General features: G+C 40.6%; 1 protein-coding gene across 5 annotated transcripts in view; it reads left to right on the top strand.

Annotated features, from left to right (window-relative positions):
- Nucleotides 1-294: 294 nt before the first annotated feature.
- LOC118932320 (isoaspartyl peptidase/L-asparaginase-like) overlaps nucleotides 295-25,551 on the top strand; it is a 39,579-nt gene continuing 14,322 nt past the window's right edge. For 3 of the 5 annotated variants that reach the window (XM_036925748.2, XM_036925739.2, XM_057506994.1), the window contains exons 1-4: nucleotides 853-1,362; nucleotides 1,679-1,879; nucleotides 20,544-20,686; nucleotides 21,928-22,085. In XM_036925748.2, coding sequence (XP_036781643.2) covers nucleotides 1,242-1,362; nucleotides 1,679-1,879; nucleotides 20,544-20,686; nucleotides 21,928-22,085 — 623 coding nt within the window. In that variant the 5' untranslated portion in view covers nucleotides 853-1,241. Of the gene's footprint in view, nucleotides 419-852; nucleotides 1,363-1,678; nucleotides 1,880-20,543; nucleotides 20,687-21,927; nucleotides 22,086-25,551 lie in introns of those variants that run through there. The other 2 variants (XM_036925758.2, XM_057506995.1) reach the window with 2 other exon arrangements.

Here is a 25,551-nt window from a genome sequence, read left to right as displayed (position 1 = left end):
AGGTGGGGTGGGGTGCCTTTTTGCTACCAGGTGACGGGAGATACCGGCTAGCAGAGGTGGACCAATGCTTTTAAGCAATAAACGGGTTTCTCCCACTTTATTTCTCCCTTTGATTTCGCTTCAAAGGTGTTTTGCTCCGGGATGGGAAAATATTCCCCCCCCGGAGTTACAGCTGCTTTTTAGTTTTCAATTACAAAACTTTGGCACATCCCTTTACACATCTCGCCACCTACAGCAACAGCTGTCCCCCAGCCTTAAGTGGAGAAGGAGGGTCTCCGCATCCCATTCAGGAAGCTGACGTGGGCAGAGGGCCCGCGTGGTCCCGGTCCCGGGAGGCGGACTGCTGAGCCCCAGCAGGGAAGAGAGACGCCCGCAGAGGTGCAAGATCTCGAGCGGCGGCCGCGCGCCGGGCTTTACGGTAACACTGCGCGTCTGGTCACGCCGGCCCGGACCTCGTACGCAGGCGCTGAGCCGTTGCCGGAGAAACGGTCGCGAGCAGGGCGGTGTCCGCACCCTCCTAACAGACGGTCCGCGGCCGGCTGGGAGACTCGGCCTGAGGTCCCGGCGTCCACCACCCGCCGCGTCCTCGTTGAGGCGACGGCCCTGCCGGTCGCCGGAGCTGGGGAAGCTCCCTCCCTGGCTCGGGGGTTCGAGGCGGGAGGGCGCCGACGAGACTGCAGGGCCCGGATTGTCAGGGCTGAGGAATTCCCGTGCGATAGGGAGCATCTCTGCAAAGGGGTGGACCTCACCAGCTTAGGGTTGCCCCCCAGAAGTCCGTGGCTGTGGCCCGGTCGGTGTCTACACGGCCTGGACTGGGGAAGAGATCCGCCGGAGCCTGGATGCTGAGCCCCGCCTGCAAGTGCCTGTTCGGCCCCAACCCGAGCACCTGCCCTTAATCCTCAGGCCTGCTGCATGGGACCTGCGCTAGCCCACCAGGAAGCATCCTGGGCCGGCGATTGCTCGCAAGCAGCAGGTTTCAGCTGTGGACCTCAGACCCCATACGGCCCTCTCTACCCTCTTTCCCCCGGGGCCAGTTTGGTGACCGTGGTCGCCGCTGTCTCCCACCTCTGACAGGCCCGGAATGGCTTCTGACATGCGGCAAGACCCGGGTGCTTCGGCTTCCGCGGAATTAGTAACAGCTTTAGGGCTGGTGTCTTTCCCAGAGGCCCCACCAGTGGCCTTCAGTTATCCAGGACTTCTAGGCATGTGAAAAGGGACCTCCCCAGGGGAAACGGGATCCCATGTGGACCCCAGAAGGAGTGCTGGAGGCTCTGGTCCCCGGACGCCTTCCCGTCCCTTCGCAGCCGGGGCAGTACGGGTCAGTGGCCGAAGTTCTCCAGGGAAACAGGCCGATGGCAGCCGGTGAGGAGGGGACGCGGGCTCTTCATCTCGGAACCCCCGGCCCCCCACCACGAGGGCCGCAGGTGCCCCAGGCCAGGTGCTACCGGGGGAAGCAGGAGGCCACGGGTGCTGTGGGCATTTTGTGCAGAGTTCAGTCGGAGCCGCGTCTTTTCCTCCACCCCCGTGCTCTCAGGAAATTGCCTAAGACTGTACACCCTGCCTCCCGCCGGGAATGGAAACTAGACCTCGTCCCCAACGAACCCTCCCAGCATTACACCCCGTGCGGTTTTCGTGAGTCCGTTTGAGATGATGACTCTTTCCTCTTCCTGATGCTTAGGATCCGTCAACATGAATCCCGTGGTCGTGGTCCATGGGGGCTGGGCCAGCAGTTTCTCCAAGGACCGGAAAGAGCGGGTGCGCCAGGGTGTCGTCAGAGCCGCCACCGTGGGCTACAGCATCCTCAAGGAGGGGAAGAGCGCCGTTGACGCCGTGGAAGGAGCCGTGACCGTCCTGGAAGATGATCCCGAGTTCAACGCAGGTAGATTTGCACTGCAACTACTAAGTGATGCCAAACAGGGTTCAGCGTCTTCCCCAGAACATAGAGAACTTCCTAAAGTGTCAGTGAATCTCATCAGCTATGTGGTAAAATTTAATATACTGAAGATATTTAACTTTACTCTTTTTACCCGTTGACCAAGTTGCTTTAAGAATTGTGAAATCCATCAGTGCACCCTTTTTTCTTTAACCCGCTTCCTGGAATTCAGGTAGCAAGAGGCTTTTTGTTTGTTTGTTTTTGCTTTTATTATTATTATTTTTTTTTAAATTCATCAGATGTACAGCACAATGGTTCAACAGTCCCCCTGCCCCTTGGTAACCACTGGTCACTTTCAGCGTCCATGAGTCTAATGCTGGTTTGTTCCTTCTGTTTTGCTTTGTTTCTAATTCCACAAATAATTGAAATCATAATGGTATTTGTCTTTATCTGCCTGGCTTATTTCACTGAGGATAATACCCTCTAGATCCATTCATGTTGTTGCAAATGGCAGGATTTCTTTTCTTTTTATGGCTGAATAATATTCTATTGTGTATGAGTACCACATCTTTTTTTTATTACAATTTTTTTTATTAAGGTACTATTGATATACACTCTCATGAAGGTTTCACATGAAACAATGTAGTTACTACATTCACCCATATTATCGAGACCCCCATGTCCCATTGCAGTCACTGTCCATCAGTGTAGTAAGATGCCACAGAGTCACTCTGCCTTCTCTGTGCTACACTGTCTTCCCCATGATCCCCCCCACACCTTGTGTACTAATCATAATACCCCTCAATCCCCTTCTCCCTCCCTCCCCACCTGCCCTCCCACACCCCTCCCCTTTGGTAACTGCTAGTACCTTCTTGGAGTCGGTGAGTCTGCTGCTGTTTAGTTGCTTCGTTGTTATACTCCACAAATGAGGGAAATCATTTGGTACTTGTCTTTCTCTGCTAGTTCTTTGTTAGTGTATAGGAATGCCACAAATTTCTGTGTATTAATTTTGTATCCTGCAATTTTTCTTCAGTAGTTTTGGAGTGGAGTCTTTAGGTTTTTTATGTACAATATCATGTCATCTGCAAACAGGGACAGTTTAACTTCTTCCTTGCCAATCTGGATGCCTTTTATTTCTTTGTGTTTACTGATTGCTGTGGCTAGGACCTCCAGTACTATGTTGAATGAATACAAGTGGGGAGAGTGGGCATCCTTGTCTTGTTCCCCATCATAAAGGAAAAGCTTTCAGCTTTTTGATGTTAAGTATAATGTTGTCTGTGGGTTTGTTATATATGACCTTTATTATGTTGAGGTACTTGCCCTCTATACCCATTTTGTTAAGAGTTTTTATCATGAATGTAAGTTTAATTTTGTCAAATGCTTTTTCAGCATCTATGGAGGTGATCATGTGGTTTTCATCCTTCTTTTTGTTGATGTGGTGGATTATGTTGATGGGTTTTCAAATGTTGTAGCATCCTTGCATCCCTGGAATAAATCCTACTTGATCATGCTGGATGATCTTTTTGATGTATTTTTGAATTCGGTTTGCTAATATTTTGTTGAGTATTTTTACATCTATGTTCATCAGGGATATTGGTCTGCACTTTTCTTTTTTTGTGGTGTCTTTGCCTGGTTTTGGTATTAGACTGATGCTGACCTCATAGAATGAGTTTGGAAGTATTCCCTCTTCTTCTACTCTTTGGAAAACTTTTAGGAGGATGGGTATTAGGTCTTCACTAAATGTTTGATAAGACTATGTTTTCTTTTAAGGGTTACGGTTTCATGACTTACATTCAGGTCTTTGATCCATTTCAAGTTTACTTTTGTGTATGGAGTTAGACAATAATCTCATTTCATTCTCTTACATGTAGCTGTCCAGTTTTGCCAACACCAGTTGTTGAAGAGGCTGTCTTTTCCCCATTGTATATCCATGGCTCCTTTATCATTTATTAATTGACCTTAAATGGATGGGTTTATATCAGGGCTCTCTATTCTGTTCCATTGATCAATGGGTCTCTTCTTGTGCCAGTACCAAATTGTTTTGATTACTGTAGCTTTGTAGTAGAGCTTGAAGTTAGGGAGCGTAATCCCCCCACCTTTTTTCTTCTTCCTCAAATTTACTTTGGCTATTCGAGGTCTTTTGTGGTTTCACATGAATTTTAGAACTGTTTCTTCTAGTTCATTGAAGAATGCTGTTGGTATTTTGATAGGGATTGCATTAAATCTGTAAATTGCTTTGGGCAGGATGGCCATTTTGACAATATTAATTTTTCTATCCATGAACATGGGATTGATTTCCGTTTTTTGGTGTCTTCTTTAATTTCTCTCATGAGTGTCTTGTAGTTTTCAGAGTATAGGTATTTCACTTTGGTTAGGTTTATTCCTAGGTATTTTATTCTTTTGATGCAATTGTAAATGGAGTTGTTTTCCTGATTTCTCTTTCTTCTAGTTCATTGTTAATATATAGGAATGCAACAGATTTTTGTGTATTAATTTTTTATTCTGCAATTTTGTTGGATTCAGTTATATTATTTTTTGGTGGAGTCTTTAGGGTTTCTATGTATAATACCATGTCTTGTGCAAACAGTGAGAGTTTAACTTCTTCTTTACCAATTTGGATGCCTTTTATCTCTTTGTGTTGTCTGATTGCCACAGCTAGGACCTCCAGTACTATGTTGAATGAAAGTGGGGAGAGTGGGCATCCTTGTCTTGTTTCTGATCTTAGAGGAAAAGCTCTCAGCTTTTCACTATTAGGTATGATGTTGGCTGTGGGTTTGTCATATATGGGTTTTATTATGTTAAGTACCCTCTATACCCAATTTGGTGAGAGTTTTTTTCATGAATGGATGTTGAATTTTGTTGAATGCTTTTTCAGCATCTGTTGAGATGATCATCTGGTTTTTATCCTTTTTGTTAATGTGTATGATATTGATGGATTTATAAATATTGTACAATCCTTGCCTCCATGGAATAAATCCCACTTGGTCATGATGGATGATCTTTCTGAAGTATGTTCGGATTTGTTTTGCTGATATTTTGTTGAGGATTTTTGCAGCTATGTTCATCAGGGATATTGGTCGGTAATTTTTGTGTGTGTGGTGTCTTTGCCTGGTTTTGGTATTAGAGTGATGCTGGCCTCACAGAATGAGTTTCCCTCCTCTTCTACTTTTTGGAATGCTTTAAGAAGGATGGGTACTAGCTCTTTAAACGTTTGGTGCAATTCATCTGTGAAGCAGTCTGGGTGGAGTTTTTTTTTTGAGGAGTTTTTTGATTACCAGTTCGATTTCACTGCTGGCAATCAGTCTGTTGAGATTTTCTTTTTCTTCCTGAATCAGTCTTGGAAGGTTGTGTTTTTCTAAGAAGTTGTTCATTTCTTCTAAGTTGTCCAACTTATTGGTGTATAATTTTTCATAGTATTCTCTAACAATTTTTTGTATTTCTGCGGTATACCTTGTGAGTATTCCTTCTTCATTTCTGATTCTGTTTATGTATGTACACTCTTTTTTTCTTGATAAGTCTGACTAGGGGTTTATCTGTTCTGTTTATTTTCTCAAATAACCAGCTCCTGGTTCAATTGAATTTTTATTGTTATATTCTTCTCTATTTCTGCTCTGTCCCTCCTTCTACTGACTTAGGGTTTCATTTCTTCTTCTTTTTGTAGTTATTTAATTGTGATTTTAGATTGTTTACTTGGGATTGTTCTTATTTCTTGAGGTAAGCCTGTATTGCTATGTACTTTCCTCTTAGAACTGCCTCTGCCGCATCCCACAGATTTTGGGCTGTTGTATTTTTGTTTTCATTTGTCTCCACGTATTGATCAGTTTCTGTTTTAATTTGTTCATTGATCCACTGATTATTTAAAAGCACATTGTTTAGCTTCCATGTGTTTGTAAGTCTTTTTGTTTTCTTTGGGTAATTAATTTATGTCTAGTTTCATACCATTGTGGTCTGAGAAGCTGCTTGGTACAATTTCAGGCTTTTTTACTTTATTGAGGTTCTTCTTGTGGCCCAGTATGTGATCTATTCTGGAGAATGTTCCATGTACACTTGAGAAAAATGTGTATCCTGTTGCTTTTGGGTGGAGTGTTTTGTAGATATATGTTATGTCGGTTTGATGTAATGTGTTGTTCAGTGCCTCTGTTCCCTTGCTTATTTTCTGTCTGGTTGATTTGTCTATTGATGTGAGTTGCATGTTAAATAAAGTCTCCTGAAATGAATGTGTTACAATCTATTTCATCCTTTAATTCTATTAGTATTTGTTTTACATATTTAGGTGATTTTGTGTTGGGTGCATAGGTATTTATAACGATTATATCCTCTTTTTGGGACTGATCCCTGTATCACTGTGTAATGTCCTTCTTTGTCTCTTGCTACTTTCTTTGTTTGAATTCAGTGTTGTCCAATATAAATACTGCTATGCTGCTTTTTGCTCTCTATTGTTTACGTGGAATATCTTTTTCCATCTCCTCACTTTTAGTCTGTGTATGTCTTTGGGTCTGAAATGAGTCTCTTGTAGGCAGCATATAGATGGGTCTTGTTTCCTTATCCATTCTTTCACTCTGCCTTTTGGTGCATTCAGTCCATTTACATTTAAGGTGATTATTGATATGTATGTACTTATTGCCATTCTATTATTTTCTGCTGTTTTTTATATCTCCTCTCTGTTCCTTTCTTCCTCTCTTATTCTTCTCTTGTTATTGGTGTTTTTCTTTAGTGTTATAATTGGATTTCTCTCGTTTTAAATTTTATTTATTTGTGTGTGTGTGTATTTATTGTAGGCTTTAGTTTTGTGGTAACCAAAGGCTCAAGGATAGCTTCTTTACTATGTAATAGTCTATCTTAAATTGCTGATTACTCTGTTTCAAACACAATGTAAAGGTACCTTTTTCTTCTTCCTCTTCCACATTTTTCATATCAGATGTCATAATCTGATATTGATTATGATCTCAGCCTCCCAGAGGGTTCCACCTGCCCCTTGTGTCCAATCCCACTAATTACCAGAATCCAGTGTAACGTGGGCTCGTGCTCCCAGAGCAGATCTCCAGGGCCAGGGGTGCAGCCCTCCTGGGCTCCCATCCCCTCCCCACTCTGCTGCTCTTTCTCCCGCCTGTTGCCTGGTGTGGCAGGAGGGCTCCTGCTCGGTCTCAGCTTTGCTGCCTCACCCTTTTCTGTGCGGTCCTCTCTTCTTCCTCGGGTGTAGGGGGTCTGTTCTGCAGTCTTCAAGTTGTTTTCAGGTCTAGTTGCGTTTGCCGTATTTTCCTGGTTTATGTGTTTTTTAGGAGGAGGTTTTTATCTTGCCTTCCTATTCCGCCATCTTTAAGCTGATCTATCCATCAGGAGGCTTTTTCACTACATCTTTTTGTTGGGGGTGGGTAGACTGCAACCATAAACTGTACCCATTTTATATTTTGTAAAGTGTATGCACCTGTGTAATCAAGAGTTAAAACATTTCCATCATCCCAAAGGTTCTCTCATGCCACTTTGAAGTTAACCTCCCCCCGCCATCCCCAGCGCCAGGCATCTTATGATCTGCTTTTCTGTCCTAGAATAATTTGCATTCTGTAGAATTTTATACAAATGCCCTCATGCAGAGTATATTCTTTTGTGGTTGGCTTCTTTCACTCTGTCCTCAGAGGAGTAAACCGTCATAACTACTGAGTCTCTACCATGTACCAAGCAATGGTCATGATTTAATTCATTTAATCTGTACTGTAGTTCTGTAAGTTAGGTATAATTATTATGCTCATTTCTCAAATTAGAAAAATAAGGCACTAAAAAGTTAGGTAACTGCTGGAAGACATTAATTTACCTTTTCATTTTAAAATAAAAAACCTATGATCTAAGGATTAAAATACTTTTTGGGATTATGCCACCTACCCACCATCTGTCCGGAAAAAGAATTCCAGGAGATCGTAACCAGTCTCAGTCGTCATCCGATATCCACTGAGTATTTCTTCAGTCACTTTGCCTCTGCCAAGCACTCTTTAAGACTCAATGCAAAATTTCCTAAGTCGGCCTGACCATACAGTGAAACATGACAGCACTTTTTCTTTTTTTTAATTGAAGTATAGTTGATGTACGATCTTAATTTCAAGTATACGAGATGGTGGTTCAGCATTTACCCACGTTTTTAAATCCTCACCCCCACTAGTGCAGTTACTGTAGTCAACATAGGAAGACGTTACAGAATCAATGTGGCTGCGTGGTTGTTGAAGCAGAATTTACTACATGCTGCCCTTGCCAGCAGGGGGAGCAGCTCGTTGTTTCAGTGAGGGATTTGTTGAACTGTATGCCTGTTAGTAGTTGGGACCCTCTTGGCGTACAAACCCCCGCTCGTTCCCCAAGGACCTCCATTTGGAGCAGGTCATTCTGGTCTCCCCACCGTCTCTGAGCTAATAGGATGAGTCATCTGCATGAACCCGGGAAGTATGGATTAGGGAAGTAGAGCAGCTAGTTCTCCATCTTTCGCTCCGTACCAAGCCTGCCTTCTGAGCGTCTTCCTTCTAATTTCCCAGGTGTCCGACATTCAGCACATTGAGGGAGAAGAGAGTAGGGCTGAGAAGAAGGAAATCAAAGATTTAGGGGGAAAGGTAGAACTTTTAACAACATACAGCCCACCTCGAGCTCTTGTTTTCCATCCGCCTTTGCCAGTTGAGGTCAGTACAAGCACACAGTATTTCTGGCAGCCTCTGTACTAATCCCCTGGAAGAATTGTTTGGGAACTTCATCCAAAAAGCTGACTCCTAGAAGTTACTGAGCTAGGTGGCAATGATCAGCCCTTGCGACGCAGCTGATGAATGTAAACGCATTGTCTTTGTTTATACTGTGTTCATATTTGAACATGTATTTCACTTTATGTTTAAAACTTCTTTCATAATACTTAGTTTATTAGGAAGTAGTTTACTTATTGGAAAACAGCACTGTGAAAATTGAACTTATAGATTTGAATGCTAGAAATATTCTTTAAGACTTAGTTAGATTGGCAGCCGTATAATGGTCCTTTGCTTCTACTGAAGTTGAGCAGTATTTACATAGAACTTTAAATAGTTAATTTATTCTCCCTACAATTCAATTTTGTAAGTTGTCAAAGAGTCTTTAGGATTACATGATTTGTAACTATCCACTCTCTTCCTGAACTATGTATAATGTGACATCTATAAGTTTGAATAAGGCTGGTTGTTTTCTTGTTGTTGAGTTCAAGAGTCCTTTGTGTAATTTGGATGATCGTCCTTCAATCAGACATAGACGTATCTTTTACACATACTTTCTACTAGTCTGTGGCATGTCTATTCATTTCTCCTGGCAGTGTCTTTGATACAGCATTCTTTCATTTTTAATGAAATCTAGTTTAACCATTTCTTCTTTCAGGCTTCATGCCTTTGGTATTTTATCTAAAAAGTAAACCTCAGGGATCACGGGAAGATGGCGGTGTGAGTATTTCAGAGGAAATCTCCTCCCCAAAACATATGTATTTATGAAAATACAATAAATACAACTATTCCTAAAAGAGACACCAGTGGATGCAGTACAACAGCCAGGATACAACTATATCTGCGAGAACTCAGCATCACACAAAGGGGGTAAGATACAAGCCGCGGCCAGGCGGGAACCGAACACTCCCCCACGCCAAAACCCGGCGGGAAGAAAGGAGTCGAAACAGGGAGGGAGTGAAAGCCCAGGACTGCTAAACAACCAGCTCTGGAAATCTGCACCCGGAATGCAGACACAAGGTGCACGGGGTGCTGGATATTAGAGAAATGGAAAAGCAAAACCTGTGGGCAGGTCCCCGCAACCGGCGCCCCTGAGACAAAAGTAAAATGAGTGCTTTCTGCAAGTCCTAAACAGAAAAGGACCCCATAGCTGGATGAAGTTGTCCCGGCAGCTGGGAATACCGGGGAAACTTAGGCATCCTAAACAGAGGCAGTGCAGCTCTGAAGCCGCTCACAGCACTAGGCAGCCTGCCACTCGTTCCTCCAACTGGCACGGACCCCGACACACGGGCCCAGTAGCAGGAGAGTGGCAGCACGCCAGGGACAGCAGCGCCGGAAGGAACTGAGAGCAGATCTGTGCGCCGCAGGAGAGGCTTGTGCTAGCCCTCAGCGGCGCGACCAAACAGCCTGGGCGTGGCTCGCGCGCACTGGCGGCAGTGAATTCAGAGCCCGGTAGAAGCCTGCACGGAAGAGCCCTGCGCGCACCTGCAGTGGAGCCAGAGGGAGCAGGCGCGCTCCCAGGAGCCGACCGGAATCCCAGCCCAATGCACAACCGCCCGGGCCAAACCCAAAGGCCGTTGCTGCCACACAGCTTCCCAACAGGGTCGCTGCTAGCACAGAGGAGCGCACCTGGTGTGCCTGCCACTCCCCACAGGGCTCCGCACTGCTCTGACGGACACCCCGCCCACAGCAGCTTAGGAGATTAACCCGGTGGCTGCTCCAGGAGTGCAGGTAGCCATCACAGGCAGCGGAGAAGGGCAAGGTATCCAGCAAGCAGGAAAGGACTTTCTTCTCCCAGTTGACACACCTGCAATCTGCCTACAGCCATTGCTATCACCATGAAAAGGCAAAAAAATCTGATCCAGTCCAAGATAGTTACACCTGAGAAAGGATCTGCAGAGGCAGACCTAACCAGTCTCTCTGAAAAAGAATTCAAAATAAAAATCATAAACATGCTGACAGAGCTGCAGAGAAATATGCAAGAGATAAGAGATGAAGTCCGGAGGTAGATTACAGACGTCCGGAGGGAGATTACAGAAGTGAAACAAACTCTGGAAGGATTTATAAGCAGAATGGATAAGATGCAAGAGGCCATTGATGGAATAGAAACCAGAGAACAGGAACGCATAGAAGCTGATGCAGAGAGAGATAAAAGGATCTCCAGGAATGAAACAATATTAAGAGAACTGTGTGACCAATCCAAAAGGAACAATATCCGCATTATAGGGGTACCAGAGGAAGAAGAGAGAGGAAAAGGAATAGAAAGTGTCTTTGAAGAAATAATTGCTGAGAACTTCCCCAAACTGGGGGAGCAAATAGTTGCTCAGACTACAGAGGCACAAAGAACTCCCGAGAGATGGGATCCAAAGAGGACAACGCCAAGACACATAATAATCAAAATGGCAAAGATCAAGGACAGGGACAGAGTATTAAAGGCAGCCAGAGAGAGTAAAAAGGTCACCTGCAAAGGAAAACCCATCAGGCTATCATCAGACTTCCCAACAGAAACCCTACAGGTCAGAAGAGAATGGCATGATATATTTAATGCAATGAAACAGAAGGGCCTTGAACCAAGGATACTGTATCCAGCACGACTATCATTCAGATATGAAGGAGGGATTAAACAATTCCCAGACAAGCAAAAGTTGAGGGAATTTGCCTCCCACAAACCACCTCTACAGGTCATCTTACAGGGACTGCTCTAGATGGGAGCACTCCTAAAAAGAGCACAGAACAAAACACTCAACATATGAAGAAGGGAGGAGGAGGAAAAAGAAGGGAAAGAAATAATCATCAGACTGTGTTTATAACAGCTCAATAAGCGAGTGAGGTCAGACAGTAAGGTAGTAAACAAGCTAACCTTGAACCTTTGGTAACCGCAAATCTAAAGCCTGCAATGGTAGTAAGTACATATCTTTCAATAATCACCCTAAATGTAAATGGACTGAATGCACCAATCAAAAGACACAGAGGAATAGAATGGATAAAAAAGCAAGACCCATCTATATTGTGCTTAACAAGAGACTCACCTCAAACCCAAAGACATGCACAGATTAAAAGTCAAGGGTTGGAGAAAGATATTTCATGCAAAGAACAGAGAGAAAAAAGCAGGTGTTGCAATACTAGTATCAGACAAAATAGACTTCAAAATAAAGAAAGTAACAAGAGATAAAGAAGGACATTACATAATGATAAAGGGCTCAGTCCAACAAGAGGATATAACCATTATAAACATATATTCACCCAATACAGGAGCACCAATATATGTGAAACAAATACTAACAGAATTAAAGGAGGAAATAGAATGCAACGCATTCATTTTGGGAGACTTTAACACACCACTCACTCCAAAGGACAGATCCACCAGACAGAAAATAAATAAGGACACAGAGGCACTGAACAACACGCTAGAACAGATGGACCTAATAGACATCTATAGAACTCTACATCCAAAAGTAACGGGATACACATTCTTCTCAAGTGCACATGGAACATTCTCCAGAATAGACCACATACTAGGCCACAAAAAGAACCTCAGTAAATTCCAAAAGATTGAAATCCTACCAGCCAACTTTTCAGACCACAAAGGTATAAAACTAGAAATAAATTGTACAAAGAAAGCAAAAAGGCTCACAAACACAAGGAGACTTAACAACGTGTTCCTAAATAATCAATGGATCAATGACCAAATTAAAATGGAGATCCAGCAATATATGGAAACAAATGACAACAATAACACAAAGCCCCAACTTCTGTGGGATGCAGCAAAAGCAGTCTTAAGAGGAAAGTATATAGCAATCCAGGCATATTTAAAGAAGGAAGAAAAATCCCAAATGAATAGTCTAATGTCACAATTATCAAAATTGGAAAAAGAAGAACAAATGAGGCCTAAGATCAGCAGACGGAGGTATATAATAAAGATCAGAGAAGAAATAAATAAAATTGAGAAGAATAAAACAATAGAAAAAATCAATGAAACCAAGAGCTGGTTCTTTGAGAAAATAAACAAAATAGATAAGCCTCTAGCCAGACTTATTAAGAGAAAAAGAGAGTCAACACACATCAACAGAATTAGAAACGAGAAAGGAAAAATCACGATGGACCCCACAGAAATACAAAGAATTATTAGAGAATACTATGAAAAACTAAATGCTAACAAGCTGGAAAACCTAGGAGAAATGGACAACTTCCTAGAAAAATACGACCTTCCAAGACCGACCCAGAAAGAAACAGAAAATCTAAGCAGACCAATTACCAGCAACGAAATTGAATCGTTAATCAAAAACCTACCCAAGAACAAAACCCCTGGGCCAGATGGATTTACTTCGGAATTTTATCAAACATACAGAGAAGACATAACACCCATTCTCCTTAAAGTTTTCCAAAAAATAGAAGAGGAAGGAATACCCCCAAACTCATTCTATGAAGCCAACATCACAATAATACCAAAACCAGGCAAAGACCCCACCAAAAAAGAAAACTACAGACCAATATCCCTGATGAACGTAGATGCAAAAATACTCAACAAAATATTAGCAAACCGAATTCAAAAATACATCAAAAGGATCATACACCATGACCAACTGGGATTCATCCCAGGGATGCAAGGATGATACAACATTCGAAAGTCCATCAACATCATCCACCACATCAACAAAAAGAAAGACAAAAACCACATGATCATCTCCATAGATGCTGAAAAAGCATTCAACAAATTTCAACATCCATTCATGATAAAAACTCTCAACAAAATGGGCATAGAGGGCAAGTACCTCAACATAATAAAGGCCATATATGATAAACCCACAGCTAACATCATACTGAACAGTGAGAGGCTGAAAGCTTTTCCTCTGAGATCAGGAAAAGACAGGGATGCCCACTCTCCCCACTGTTATTCAACATAGTACTGGAGGTCCTAGCCACGGCAATCAGACAAAACAAAGAAATACAAGGAATCCAGATTGGTAAAGAAGAAGTCAAACTGTCACTATTTACAGATGACATGATATTGTACATAAAAAACCCTAAAGACTCCACTGTAAAACTACTAGAGCTAATATCAGAATTCAGCAAGGTTGCAGGATACAAAATTAACACACACAAATCTGTAGCTTTCCTATACACTAATAATGAACTAATAGAAAGAGAAACCAGGAAAACAATTCCATTCACAATAGCATCAAAAAGAATAAAATACCTAGGAATAAACCTAACCAAAGAAGTGAAAGACCTACACCCTGAAAACTACAAGACACTCTTAAGAGAAATTAAAGAGGACACTAACAAATGGAAACTCATCCCATGCTCCTGGCTAGGAAGAATTAATATCGTTAAAATGGCCATCCTGCCCAAAGCAGTATACAGACTCGATGCAATCCCTATCAAATTACCAACAGCATTCTTCAATGAACTGGAACAAATAGTTCAAAAATTCATATGGAACCATCAAAGACCCTGAATAGCCAACGCAATCCTGAGAAGGAAGAAAAAGTGGGGGGGATCTCGCTCTCCAACTTCAAGCTCTACTACAAAGCCACAGTAATCAGGACAATTTGGTAGTGGCACAAGAACAGAGCCACAGACAGTGGAACAGAATAGAGACTCCAGACATTAACCCAAACATTTATGGCCAATTAATATATGATAAAGGAGCCATGGACATACAATGGGGAAATGACAGTCTCTTCAACAGATGGTGCTGGCAAAACTGGACAGCTACATGTAAGAGAATGAAACTGGATCACTGTCTAACCCCATACACAAAAGTAAACTCCAAATGGATCAAAGACCTGAATGTAAGTCATGAAACCATAAAACTCTTAGAAAAAAACATAGGCAAAAATCTCATGGACATAAACATGAGTGACTTCTTCATGAACATACCTCCCCGGGCAAGGGAAACAAAGGCAAAAATGAACAAGTGGGACTATATCAAGCTAAAAAGCTTCTGTACAGCAAAGGACACCATCAATAGAACAAAAAGGTACCCTACAGTATGGGAGAACATATTCATAAATGACAGATCCGATAAAGGATTGACATCCAAAATATATAAAGAGCTCACATGCCTCAACAAACAAAAAGCAAATAATCCAATTAAAAAATGGGCAGAGGAGCTGAATAGACAGTTCTCTAAGGAAGAAATCCAGATGGCCAACAGGCACATGAAAAGATGCTCCACATTGCTAATCATCAGAGAAATGCAAATTAAAACCACAATGAGATATCACCTCACACCAGTAAGGATCGCCATCATCGAAAAGATAAACAACAACAAATGTTGGCGAGGTTGTGGAGAAAGGGGAACCCTCCTACACTGCTGGTGGGAATGTAAACTAGTTCAACCATTGTGGAAAGGAGTATGGAGGTTCCTCAGAATGCTCAAAATAGAAATACCATTTGATCCAGGAATTCCACTTCTAGGAATTTACCCTAAGAATGCAGCACTCCAGTTTGAAAAAGACAGGTGCACCCCTATGTTTATCGCTGCACTGTTTATAATAGCCAAGATATGGAAGCAACCTAAATGTCCATCAGTAGATGAATGGATAAAGATGTGGTACATATACACAATGGAATATTACTCAGCCATAAGAAAAAAACAGATCCTACCATTTGCAACAACATGGATGGAGCTAGAGGGTATTATGCTCAGTGAAATAAGCCAAGCAGAGAAGGACAAGTACCAAATGATTTCACTTATATGTGGAGTATAAGAACAAAGGAAAACTGAAGGAACAAAACAGCAGCAGAATCACAGAACCCAAGAATGGACTAATAGTTACCAAAGGGAAAGGGACTGGGGACAATGGGTGGGAAGGGAGGGATAAGGGCGGGGAAAAAGAAAGAGGGCATTACAATTAGCAAGTATAGTGCGTGGGGGGCACAGGGAGGGCTGCGCAACATAGAGAAGACAAGTAGTGATTTTACAGCATCTTACTACGCAGATGATCAGTGACTGTGAAGGGGTATGTGGGGGGGACTTGGTGAAGTGGAGAACCTAGTAAACATAATGTTCTTTCTGTAATTGTAGATTAATGACACCAAAAAAAAAAAGTAAACCTCAGGTTCATCTAGATTTTCTCCTATGCTATCTTCTAGGAGTCTTACAATTCTGCACTTTACATTTAGGTCCATGATCCGTTTTGAATTAATCTTTGTGAAGGGTATAAGGTCTGTGTCTACATTCATTTTGTTGCATATGGAGGCCCAGTTGTTCAAGCACCGTTTGTTGAGAAGGCTTATCTTTGCTCCACTGCATTGCCTCGGCTCTGAAGATTCTGCACCAGTTCCAATGTGCTTGGCTTTTCCCACATCACCAAACAAGGCTCCTACAGCAGCCGAGTGTCCTAACAATTCAGCTCCATTCGCACACCAGCTGCCTGGAGACAGCTTCAGGTGAACAGCTCATCCCCGCAAGACCTCCCTGCACTTGAGATGCCAATCACAGGTCCAGGTTGTTACCTGTGCTTCTGACAGACTAGCTATAAACCAGAGGTTCCCAGGACCCCTTCCCGGTGTTTCATTAATTTGCTGGAGCAGCTCACAGAACTCAGGAAACCAGTTCACTCACTAAGTGACCAGTTTATTGCAAAGGATATTAAAGGATATGAATCAACAGCCAGATGAAGAGGTAACAGAGGTTGAGGTCCCAAACAAAGGAGCTTCTTTCCCTTTGGAATTTGGAGGCTGGCATGGGGCATGTGGAAGTGTTCTGGTTCCCCAGCCTGCAAGTGCTCTGAACCCCATTCTTTTGGGTTTTTATGGAAGTTTCATAACATAGGCAGGAATGACTAAGTCGCTGACTATTGGTGATTGACTTAATTCCCCTCCCCTCCCCTTCCAGGAAATCCGGGGTGGGATTTAAAGTTCTAAAGCTGTATTCTTGGGTTGTTCCCCTAGCAACTGGTCCCCCCCTTCATCTTTAGGGGATTTCCAAGAATCTCCTCATTAACAGAAACTCTATTGTGGTTGAAAGCAGTTTGTTTTGCATAAGATGTCCATTCATCTTTATGGCTCTGAAGCAATTATAGAACTGAGGACAGAAGACCAAATATAACAATAGGTGATCCCATGGCTCGTATCCCTTAGTCCAAGGCTTTTGGGAGCTGTAAGCCAGGAACCTTGAACAGAAACCAAAATATGTATTTATTATAAATCACAATATTACAGTTCCTTTGTCAAAGGTTAGTTTACTGTATATTTCTGTGGGTCTGTTCCTGAGTTCTCTATTCTGCTCCATCGATCTAGGACTGTCTCACCGTCTTAATTACTGTTGCTGTATAGTAAGTGTTATCTACAGAAGATTTTATTCATTTCCAGTCTTTATGCCTTTTATTTCTTCATTAAGTCCTTTCCTTATTGCACTGGCTAAACCCCTCAATATTATGTTGAATAGGAGTAGTGAGAGCAAACATCCTTGTGTTATTCCTAATCTTGGTGGAAAGCACTGTCTTTCACCATTAAGTATGGTGTTGGTTGTAGGATTTTATAGATACTGTTTCTCAGGTTAAGAAGTTCCCTTCTTAGTTTCCGGAGATTTTTATTATAATGTATGGATGTTGAATTTTGTCAAATACTTTTTCTGCATCTACAAGGATGACTATAAGGTTTTTCTTTTGTCTGTTAAAATGGTAAATATTGATTGATTTTTTGATTGATTTGATTGATTGATTGGTTCCTGAGTTTTGCATCCTTGGACTAACCATTTTGTTGTTATGTGTTATCTGTTTTGCTTTGATAGTGTTTTTCTGAGGATTTTGCATCTATGTTCGTGGTGGATATTGGCCCATAGTTGTAACATCTCTCTTGTTTTGATAAGAGGCTAATGCTGACTTCATAGGATGTATTGGAAAGTGTCGCTCCTTTTTTTCTTAAGAGTTTGTATAAGACTGGTAATTTTTTTTTTAATGTTTGGTAAAATTTGCCAGTGAAGCTGTCTGAGACTGGAGCCTTTTGTTTATTTTTGTTTTGTTTTGATGGAAAACTTTTAGTGAAGACATCAACTTATTTAATATGTATGGAAATATTCAAGTTATCCGTTTCTTCTTTGAGCTTTGTTCAGTGTGTCTTTCAAGGAATGTTTCTATTTTGTATAACATGCTGCATTTATACGCATAAAATTACTTCATTATTCTTTTTTTTTCCTTATTATTCTTTTAATGTCTGCAGAGCCAGTAGAGAGGGTCCCTCTTTCATTCTTCATCTTTGTAATTTGTTCTTGTTTTGTTTCCTTGGCCAATCTATTTAGAGTTTACCAAGTTTATTGCTCTTTTTAAAGAACTAGCTTGGGGTTTGGGGAAGTTTTTGTAGATTTTCTGTTTTTTTCTTTTTCCTCTTGCTCATTTTCAGTTCTGAATTTCCCTGATTTCTCTTCATGACTTCCTTACTTCAGCTTAATAATGTGCAATTCTTTTCCCTATTAGATCATGAATTTGAAGATATTCTTCTCTTAATACAAGCATTTAATGCTTCAAATATTACTTTAAGTCCTGCTTTGTTTGGTTCCTGCAAGTTTTTGCCTTTTCATTTTTATTCTCTTCAAGATATGTTCTAATTTCCCTTGTGACTTCCTCGTTGCACCATAGGTTATTTAGAAGTGTAATGCTTAATTTCTAGATATTTGTGGCTTTTCCAAATATCTCTTTGTTGCTGATTTTTAGTTTATTTCTGTTATGATCAAAGGATATACTTCGTGTGATTTACATTCTTCTAAATTTTGTGAGGTTTTTTTTTTGGCCCAGAATATGGTCTGTCTTGGTGAATATCCCATTTGCACTTAAAATGTATGTGTCTGGGGTTGTCAGATGGAAAACTCGGTGAACCTCAGTGAGGTAAGGCTGGTTGACACTGTTGTGCGGATCTTCTGAATCTTGGATTTTCGTCTATTTCTATTGATTACTGAGAGAGGAGTACTGAAGTCTTTAATTATAATTGTGGATTTGTCAATTTCTCCTTCGAGTTCTATCAGTTTTGCTTTGTGTATTTTGAAACTGCTGTTAGGTGCATAGATTGTTGTTTTCTTGATGAATTGACCCTTTATCATTACTCAGTGTCATTATTATTATTAAATGTACCTTATTTTGAAGTATACTTTGCCCAATATTAATATAGCTGCTCCAGCTTTCCTTTGGTTCACTTTAGCATGGTATAATCCCATTCTTTTACTTTTAACCTATTTATGTCTGTATATTTAAAGTGGATTTCTTATATGCAGCACCTAGCTGTATCTTACCTTGTCATACAGTTTGACCATCTCTGCTTTTTATTGGGATGTTTAGATCATTTATATCTAATGTGATTATTGATATGGTGAGGTGTAAGTCTATCATCTTGCTAGTTGTTTTGTTTGTCCAATCTATTCATTGTGCCTTTTTCCTCTTTTCTGTCATCTGTCACCTTTTGGAATGATTGAATGCTGTTTACGATTCCATCTTACCTTCTTTGCTAGCTTAGTAGTTAGGCTTCTTTAGGAGTTGAGGATTTATAGTGTACATCTCTCACTTATCACAGTTCACCTTCAGGTAACATTGCACTTCATGCCCAGTGCAAGAGCCCTGTGACAGCATACTTCTGTCTCCCCTTTCCTAGCCTTTGGGCTATTGTTGTCATGTATTTTACTTCTGTGTATGTTATATATTGCCCAATACCTTGTTGTTATTTTTCACATAAACAGTTATATTTTAAAGATATTGTAAAAATAAAAGGAAGAGTTATTTCTGTTTATCTACATACTAGCCATTTCCAGTGCCCTTCATTCCTTTGTATGGATCCTGATTGCTCTCTGATATCATTTTCCTTCTGCCTGAAAGACTTCCTTTAATAACATTTCTTGTATTGTGCATATGCTACTGATGAATTCTTTCAGCTTTTGTGTGTCTGAAAAAGTCTTTGTTTTGGCTTTTGAAAGATACTTTCACTGGGTATCAAATTTTTTCTTTTAGGGCTTTAAAGATACTGCTCCACAGTCTCCTGGCTTGTCTTCTTCTGATAAGAAGTACATTATCATTCTTATCTTTTCCTCTCAACCTAATGTATCTTTCTCTGGCTGCTTTTAAGGTTTTCTCTTATTAGCACTAAGCTGTTTGATCATGATGTGCCTGGTGTAGTTTTCTTCATGTTTCTTTGGCTTAGAGTTTATTAAGTTTCTTGGATCTGAATTTATAGTTTTCATCACATTTGAAAAAATTCTATCCATTATTTCTTTGAATATTTTCTTGTCCCTCTGTCTCGCCTCTTCTCTTGGGGACTCCAAGAACACATATTTTGAGCTGCTTGAAAATTGCTCCTGAGCTCAGTGATGCTCTGTTCATTTTTTTCCTCAGTTTTTTGTTTCTGGATAGTTTCTATTGCTGTGTCTTCACGTTCATCTTTTCTCTTTCAGTATCTAATCTGGTTTTAATCCCATCAGCTTATTTTTTGTTTCAGACTTTTTTTTCATCTCTGGAAGTTCTGCTTGGGTCCATGTGCCTGGTAATTTCTTACTGGATACCAGACATCGTAAATTTTACCTTGTTTGGTGCTGGATATTTTTATTACCCTTTAAATATTCTTGAGCTTTGTTCTTACTCATTTTACAAATGAGGAAATAGGCACAAAGAGGTTAAGAGTATCTAGACATATAGGCATTATCTAGGCAGAGAAAACTGGAGAAAGTGCTAGTGGTAAAGAGAACAGCAAACGCAAGGGCGCAGAGTAGTGAGAGCTTGTGGTACTTTCAGGGCAACCTAATACCTCAGTAAAACGTAGCTGAGGAGGTGGAGCTGGAAAAAGTCAGAGGCCAAATCAGGAAGGGCTTTGTACTTTTTATTTTGTAGGTAATGGGGTGCCAAGTCAGATTTGTGTTTTTAAAAATGTTCCTCTGGCAATGGAATAGAGGATGAATTAAAGTAGGCAGCTTAGAGGAAACTTGGAAGCCATTTCTAAAGTCTTAATTCCTGCTTTCATCATCTTTGCTTTAGGTCGTGGGTCTGTCTTGAATGTAAATGGTGAAGTTGAAATGGATGCTAGTATCATGAATGGAAAAGACCTGTCTGCAGGAGCTGTGTCTGCAGTCCGCTGTATTGCAAATCCCATTAAACTTGCACGGCTCGTTATGGAACAGGTAGGTGTGAATAAAGTCTCCTTTTCCTAAGGAATTGTTAATGCTGTACATCAGTGATTAAAAGGGCTCTGTGACCCAGGAATCCCACTTATAGGAATTTACCCTAAGAATGCAGAAGCCCAGTTTGAGAAAGACAGATGCACCCCTATGTTTATCACAGCACTATTTACAAAAGCCAAGAAATGGAAGCAACCCTAGTGTCCATCAGTAGATGAATGGATAAAGAAGAGGTGGTACATATACACAATGGAATATTATTTAGTCATAGGAAGAAAAACAAATCCTACCATTTGCAACAACGTGGATGGAGCTAGAGGGTATTATGCCCAGTGAAATAAGCCAGGTGGAGAAAGACAAATACCAAATAATTTCACTCATCTGTGGAGTATAAGAACAAAGAAAAACTGAAGGAACAAAACAGCAGCAGACTCAGAGAACCCAAGAATGACTAATAGTTACCAAAGGGAAAGGGACTGGGGAGGATGGGAGGGAAGGGAGGGATAAGGGCAGGGAAGAAGAAAGGGGGCATTATGATTAGCATGTATAATGTTGTGGGAGGCACGGGGAGGGCTGTGCAACACAGAGAAGACAAGTAGTGGTTCTACAACATCTTACTACACTGATGGACAGTGACTGTAATGGGGTTTGTGCGGTGGACTTGTTGAAGGGGGGACCCTAGTAAACATAATGTTCCTCATGTAATTATAGATTAATGTAACAAAAAAAAAGGGCTCTGAATGTGGGGAGATACTTGAGATCACTCTTCTCCTGAAATTATATAAAACAACAGAAGGAATGTTATTTAAGTTAAATAAGCCAAAACTCTCATTCTGTTGATGGTATAATTTGACTAGTAATCACTTGCCCAGTGGTTACTTTGCTTTCCCATTATCTTCTTGTGTTGTCTTCAGCCTTCACTCAACACATACAGCATAATGCACAGAAATTGAACAGACCAACTGTTTAACAGTGCGTGTTAAATAAAAATGGATTAAGTTCTCTAAATTTAAGATCATATGTAAGTCACTTTCCTAGTAATATTCCATCATTCTTGGGTTTTTTGAAAATAAGAAAACTCAGAGAACCACATTCTTTTCAACATTTGGAAAAGCAAGACAGGGATTTGCATTTCTGAGACTTTGTATCCAGAGAGAAGTAATTATTTCCACACAGTTGGAACAGTTAAAAGGATTTCAACTTTTTCAAAAAACTGACCATTTTTCCACTTTTTCTGGCTCAAGACATCTCATTGCTTTCTGACTGGCCAAGGGGCAGCAAAATTTGCAGCAGCCATGGGGGTTCCAACGGTTCCTGAACAGCAGCTGGTCACAGAGAGAAACATAAAGGACCTAGAAAAAGAGAAGCATGAGAAACGTGCTCAGAAACCAGGCTGTCAGAAGTAAGTACCTCCTGTGGCTCACACTTTGGGGAGTTATTGCAGTGTGAAAGGTCGACAAACACCTAATTATCCACATTTCTTAAGCAAGTTTCCGTGTTTTGTACAAAATAATTCACACTAAATGATGGAAAACTGCTCTTTTGATTCTTAAATGTAACTTCATTTATTGCTCTTATGAATAGTAAGTCAAAGAATGCCTTGTGTTAGTGTATTAACTCGGGATGCTTCTCGATCGGTTTATCTTAAGTAGACTAAGTCAGTTCTCCATGACGTAGTTTACCCTATGAACTTGCTTAAGCATTCTTGCATCGTCCAGAGAAATCAGTACGACTCTTTTAGTTTGAATTAATCATATGTTCTGAACTGTTTTTCTGCATTATGGATTTCAAAAGTCCCCTTACTTAAAGTAAAATTTGAAAAATAAAATTTGAACATGGCCTGGGAGTTTATAATGGAATATAATCTATTAACTGAACGCTTTTTCTTTTAGATTCATAAGATTTAGTCAGAAGGTATGTTAATATGATCTAAGGAGCTTTTTCAAAATATATATGTCTGGGCACCTTCTCTAAAGAATCAAATTTAATAGCTCTGAAGTGGAGAAGCCAGGCAGGTGTACTAGGACTAGGTGTCTCAAGTGATTCGGGTGTGTCCCCAAGTTAAGAATCTGTTTTGCAGGATTGGCCATGTGCTCGTAGCTATTGATAACCTTCCCAAGGGTGCTGTAGTGTCTATAGGCCATAGTTGGCAAGAGTGGGGCTGCTTACCAGTGGTTCATTGATGTGGCCACATTGCTTTCCAAAAATTCTGCAAGAGGACGTATCTCCACCAACCAGTACTGCTCTTAGATGTAGGCAGAAGTGCTCCTGCCCTGGGCCTTGCACTTCAGGGGACCCTCATCATCACAAATGCACAGGGCAGATGGTTTATTACAGACACTGGGGCCTCTGCCACTGAGCAATGGCAGAGTGTGACCCATAGCCCTCATCATCCGCTCTGTGACTGACACCGTTTGGCCACCAGGGAAATGCTTTCCACATCTCTTGCTCTGTCTCGGAAGCAAAGGCCACCTGAATCTAAAGGTTTGCGGATTGTGCCACTGCTGACATCAGAAACAGACACTGCTTCGGAATATGGGGAAGAAGTGAACAGCAGAAGGACTTAGGTAAGAGGAAAGGACAAATTAATAACTTTCAAATAAATTCTTACATAACAGAGTATTGACTCCCAGTATGCCAAGTATCAGTTTTCTTGCATCTGTGCATGTGTCACGGTGTGTGTCTGAAGGCATTAGTAAGTTAGTACAGTATCTGCAAGACATGCACCTGTGCTCTGATTCCTGTTACTCTTGAATTTGTATATGTGTAGGTCTAGACCGGCACTGCCCAGTAGAAAGACAAGAGCCACATGGGCCATCCAAAATTTTCTAGTAGCACGTTAAAAGAAAGTAAAAAGAAACAGGTGAAATTAATATATTTAACACAGTATATCCAAAATATTACCATTTCAATATGTAATAAATTATTTGTTAGATATTTTACATTCTCCTTTCATACTGTATCTCCAAAATATGTGTATTTTACGCTTAGAGCACATCCAACCGTGGCCTACCCACGTTCCCAGCACGCAGCAGCCACACGTAGCTCATGCCTGCTGTATAGGACAACATAGATCTAGGTGGAGCTTGTGTAAAGAACCAACTTTATGTTGGCAACTAAATAGACACTGAATATTTGAATTGTGGGTAGCCTATTTTTATGAAAATACTCAAAAGCTTTACATCATCAATGATGTTAAAATTCTCAGCTTTTGAGTTACTTTGACTTAAGATGTTATATTCATGAATTATTATTCATGCTTTGACTTTAATATTAATAGTTCTGTATATCTAGGAAAAAACTTTGAAATTATATCTGCAAGCTACTTTTGTTTTCTTCAAATTTTTTGAATTAGCTGTTTAGTTTTGATGAAAATATATTCTAATTTTGTACACTTTGAATATAATTTTACTTTTTAATCCCTAGATTATTGAAAATACGTGTAAGTCAAGAAAATGAATACTGAAGTGGCACACAGAAAGAAAAGAAAGATGACGGGCGAAAAAGTAAAAAATCTTCCAAGAAGTGGTCTGTTTGCATCTTAAAGAATGACCCAGTAGAAGTCAGCAGTCTTCTTGCAACTCACCTACCTCCAGTTCACCAACGGGACGCCACCGTCTTTGTTCAGTAAATTTAGTTACTACTTATCAAAACAATGAAAATGAGAAGGAATAGTATTCTCACCAAATCCACAACTGGAACAGTCTTGAAATCCCTGCAGCTTCATGTTCTTTACAAAAGGAAGATTTAATTGCCAATCATGAAGAACTGCACACCGAGTGATACATACAGTTAGGGAGGGAGAGGTCAAACAAACAACAGACAGCTGATTAATACCATAAAAAGATGGTATGGCGCATCCCTGTAATGTTCTTGAAAGGGTAATGTGATGTGTCCAATATTTAGCCAAGCCTACTGATGGTTGGCACCATCCACACAATGTTTACAAAATGCAATGGAAAATTTCTAACTTTAGTGATTATTATTTCAAATTTGGAGAAGATATCAAATGTGTAATTAGGACAAAAAATAATGAAACTAGTGACTACTATGTAGGATAGAGGATTCAAACAGATGTAATGGGTAATAAGAGATGAAATCATATATAAAATTTCTTAAATAGATAGTTCAACTAGAATGTACCATAGTCAGAAGATAACAACCAACATTTATTATGTGTGTCATTGCACACCCAGAGAAGAAAAACAAGTCTAAATAATGAGTGTTTCATTGGATTTACACCTTTTTAAAGTACATGTTTTGAATTAAGAGAGCTGGAAAAAACTTTTCATCTTAGACATTAACTTAAAAGACTACTGAAGGCAAGCCTGTGATGATGGAGCTAATATGCTTGCTAAATAAAAGGCAGATAAGCATGAAGTTTGAAGTTTGGCCAAGAATCCAGAAGTTTTCTATGTGCAGTGTACAGCTCACAGTTTGAATTTGTCTCCAGGAGACATGCCCTGAGCTGTGCCAATATAATGAAGACGTAGGACAGTGCAGATTCCAGTGCAAGATTGTCTAGATAGGCCCAAAGATGGACCAGTGTGATTAAACTCAAATTATATGACCTTGTAACAACTCTGAGATGCATGGTGTGAACACCAGCTAAATGCTGTTGAAGAAATTAAATCGAATTTCGATAAGAAGAGCTCAGCAAACCCACAAAAGATCCTGAAAGAATGAATCATGGACTATAACAGGAAGTGAAATCAATTTTGAGTTTACAGTACCTACAGTTATTTAGTATGAACTGTTAATTTCTATTCAATCTTAACAGAAGCTTTTTAAAAATGAGTATGGTGATTTCACTGTTAAGAGGACTAAAACATTTTTCAAGTTTAGAGAAACAAAACCAAAACTGCGTG

The sequence above is a fragment of the Manis pentadactyla genome, chromosome 9 (genome assembly GCF_030020395.1).
Source record: "Manis pentadactyla isolate mManPen7 chromosome 9, mManPen7.hap1, whole genome shotgun sequence".
Lineage (NCBI taxonomy): Eukaryota > Metazoa > Chordata > Mammalia > Pholidota > Manidae > Manis > Manis pentadactyla.
This window is presented reverse-complemented; position numbering and strand designations above follow the sequence as displayed.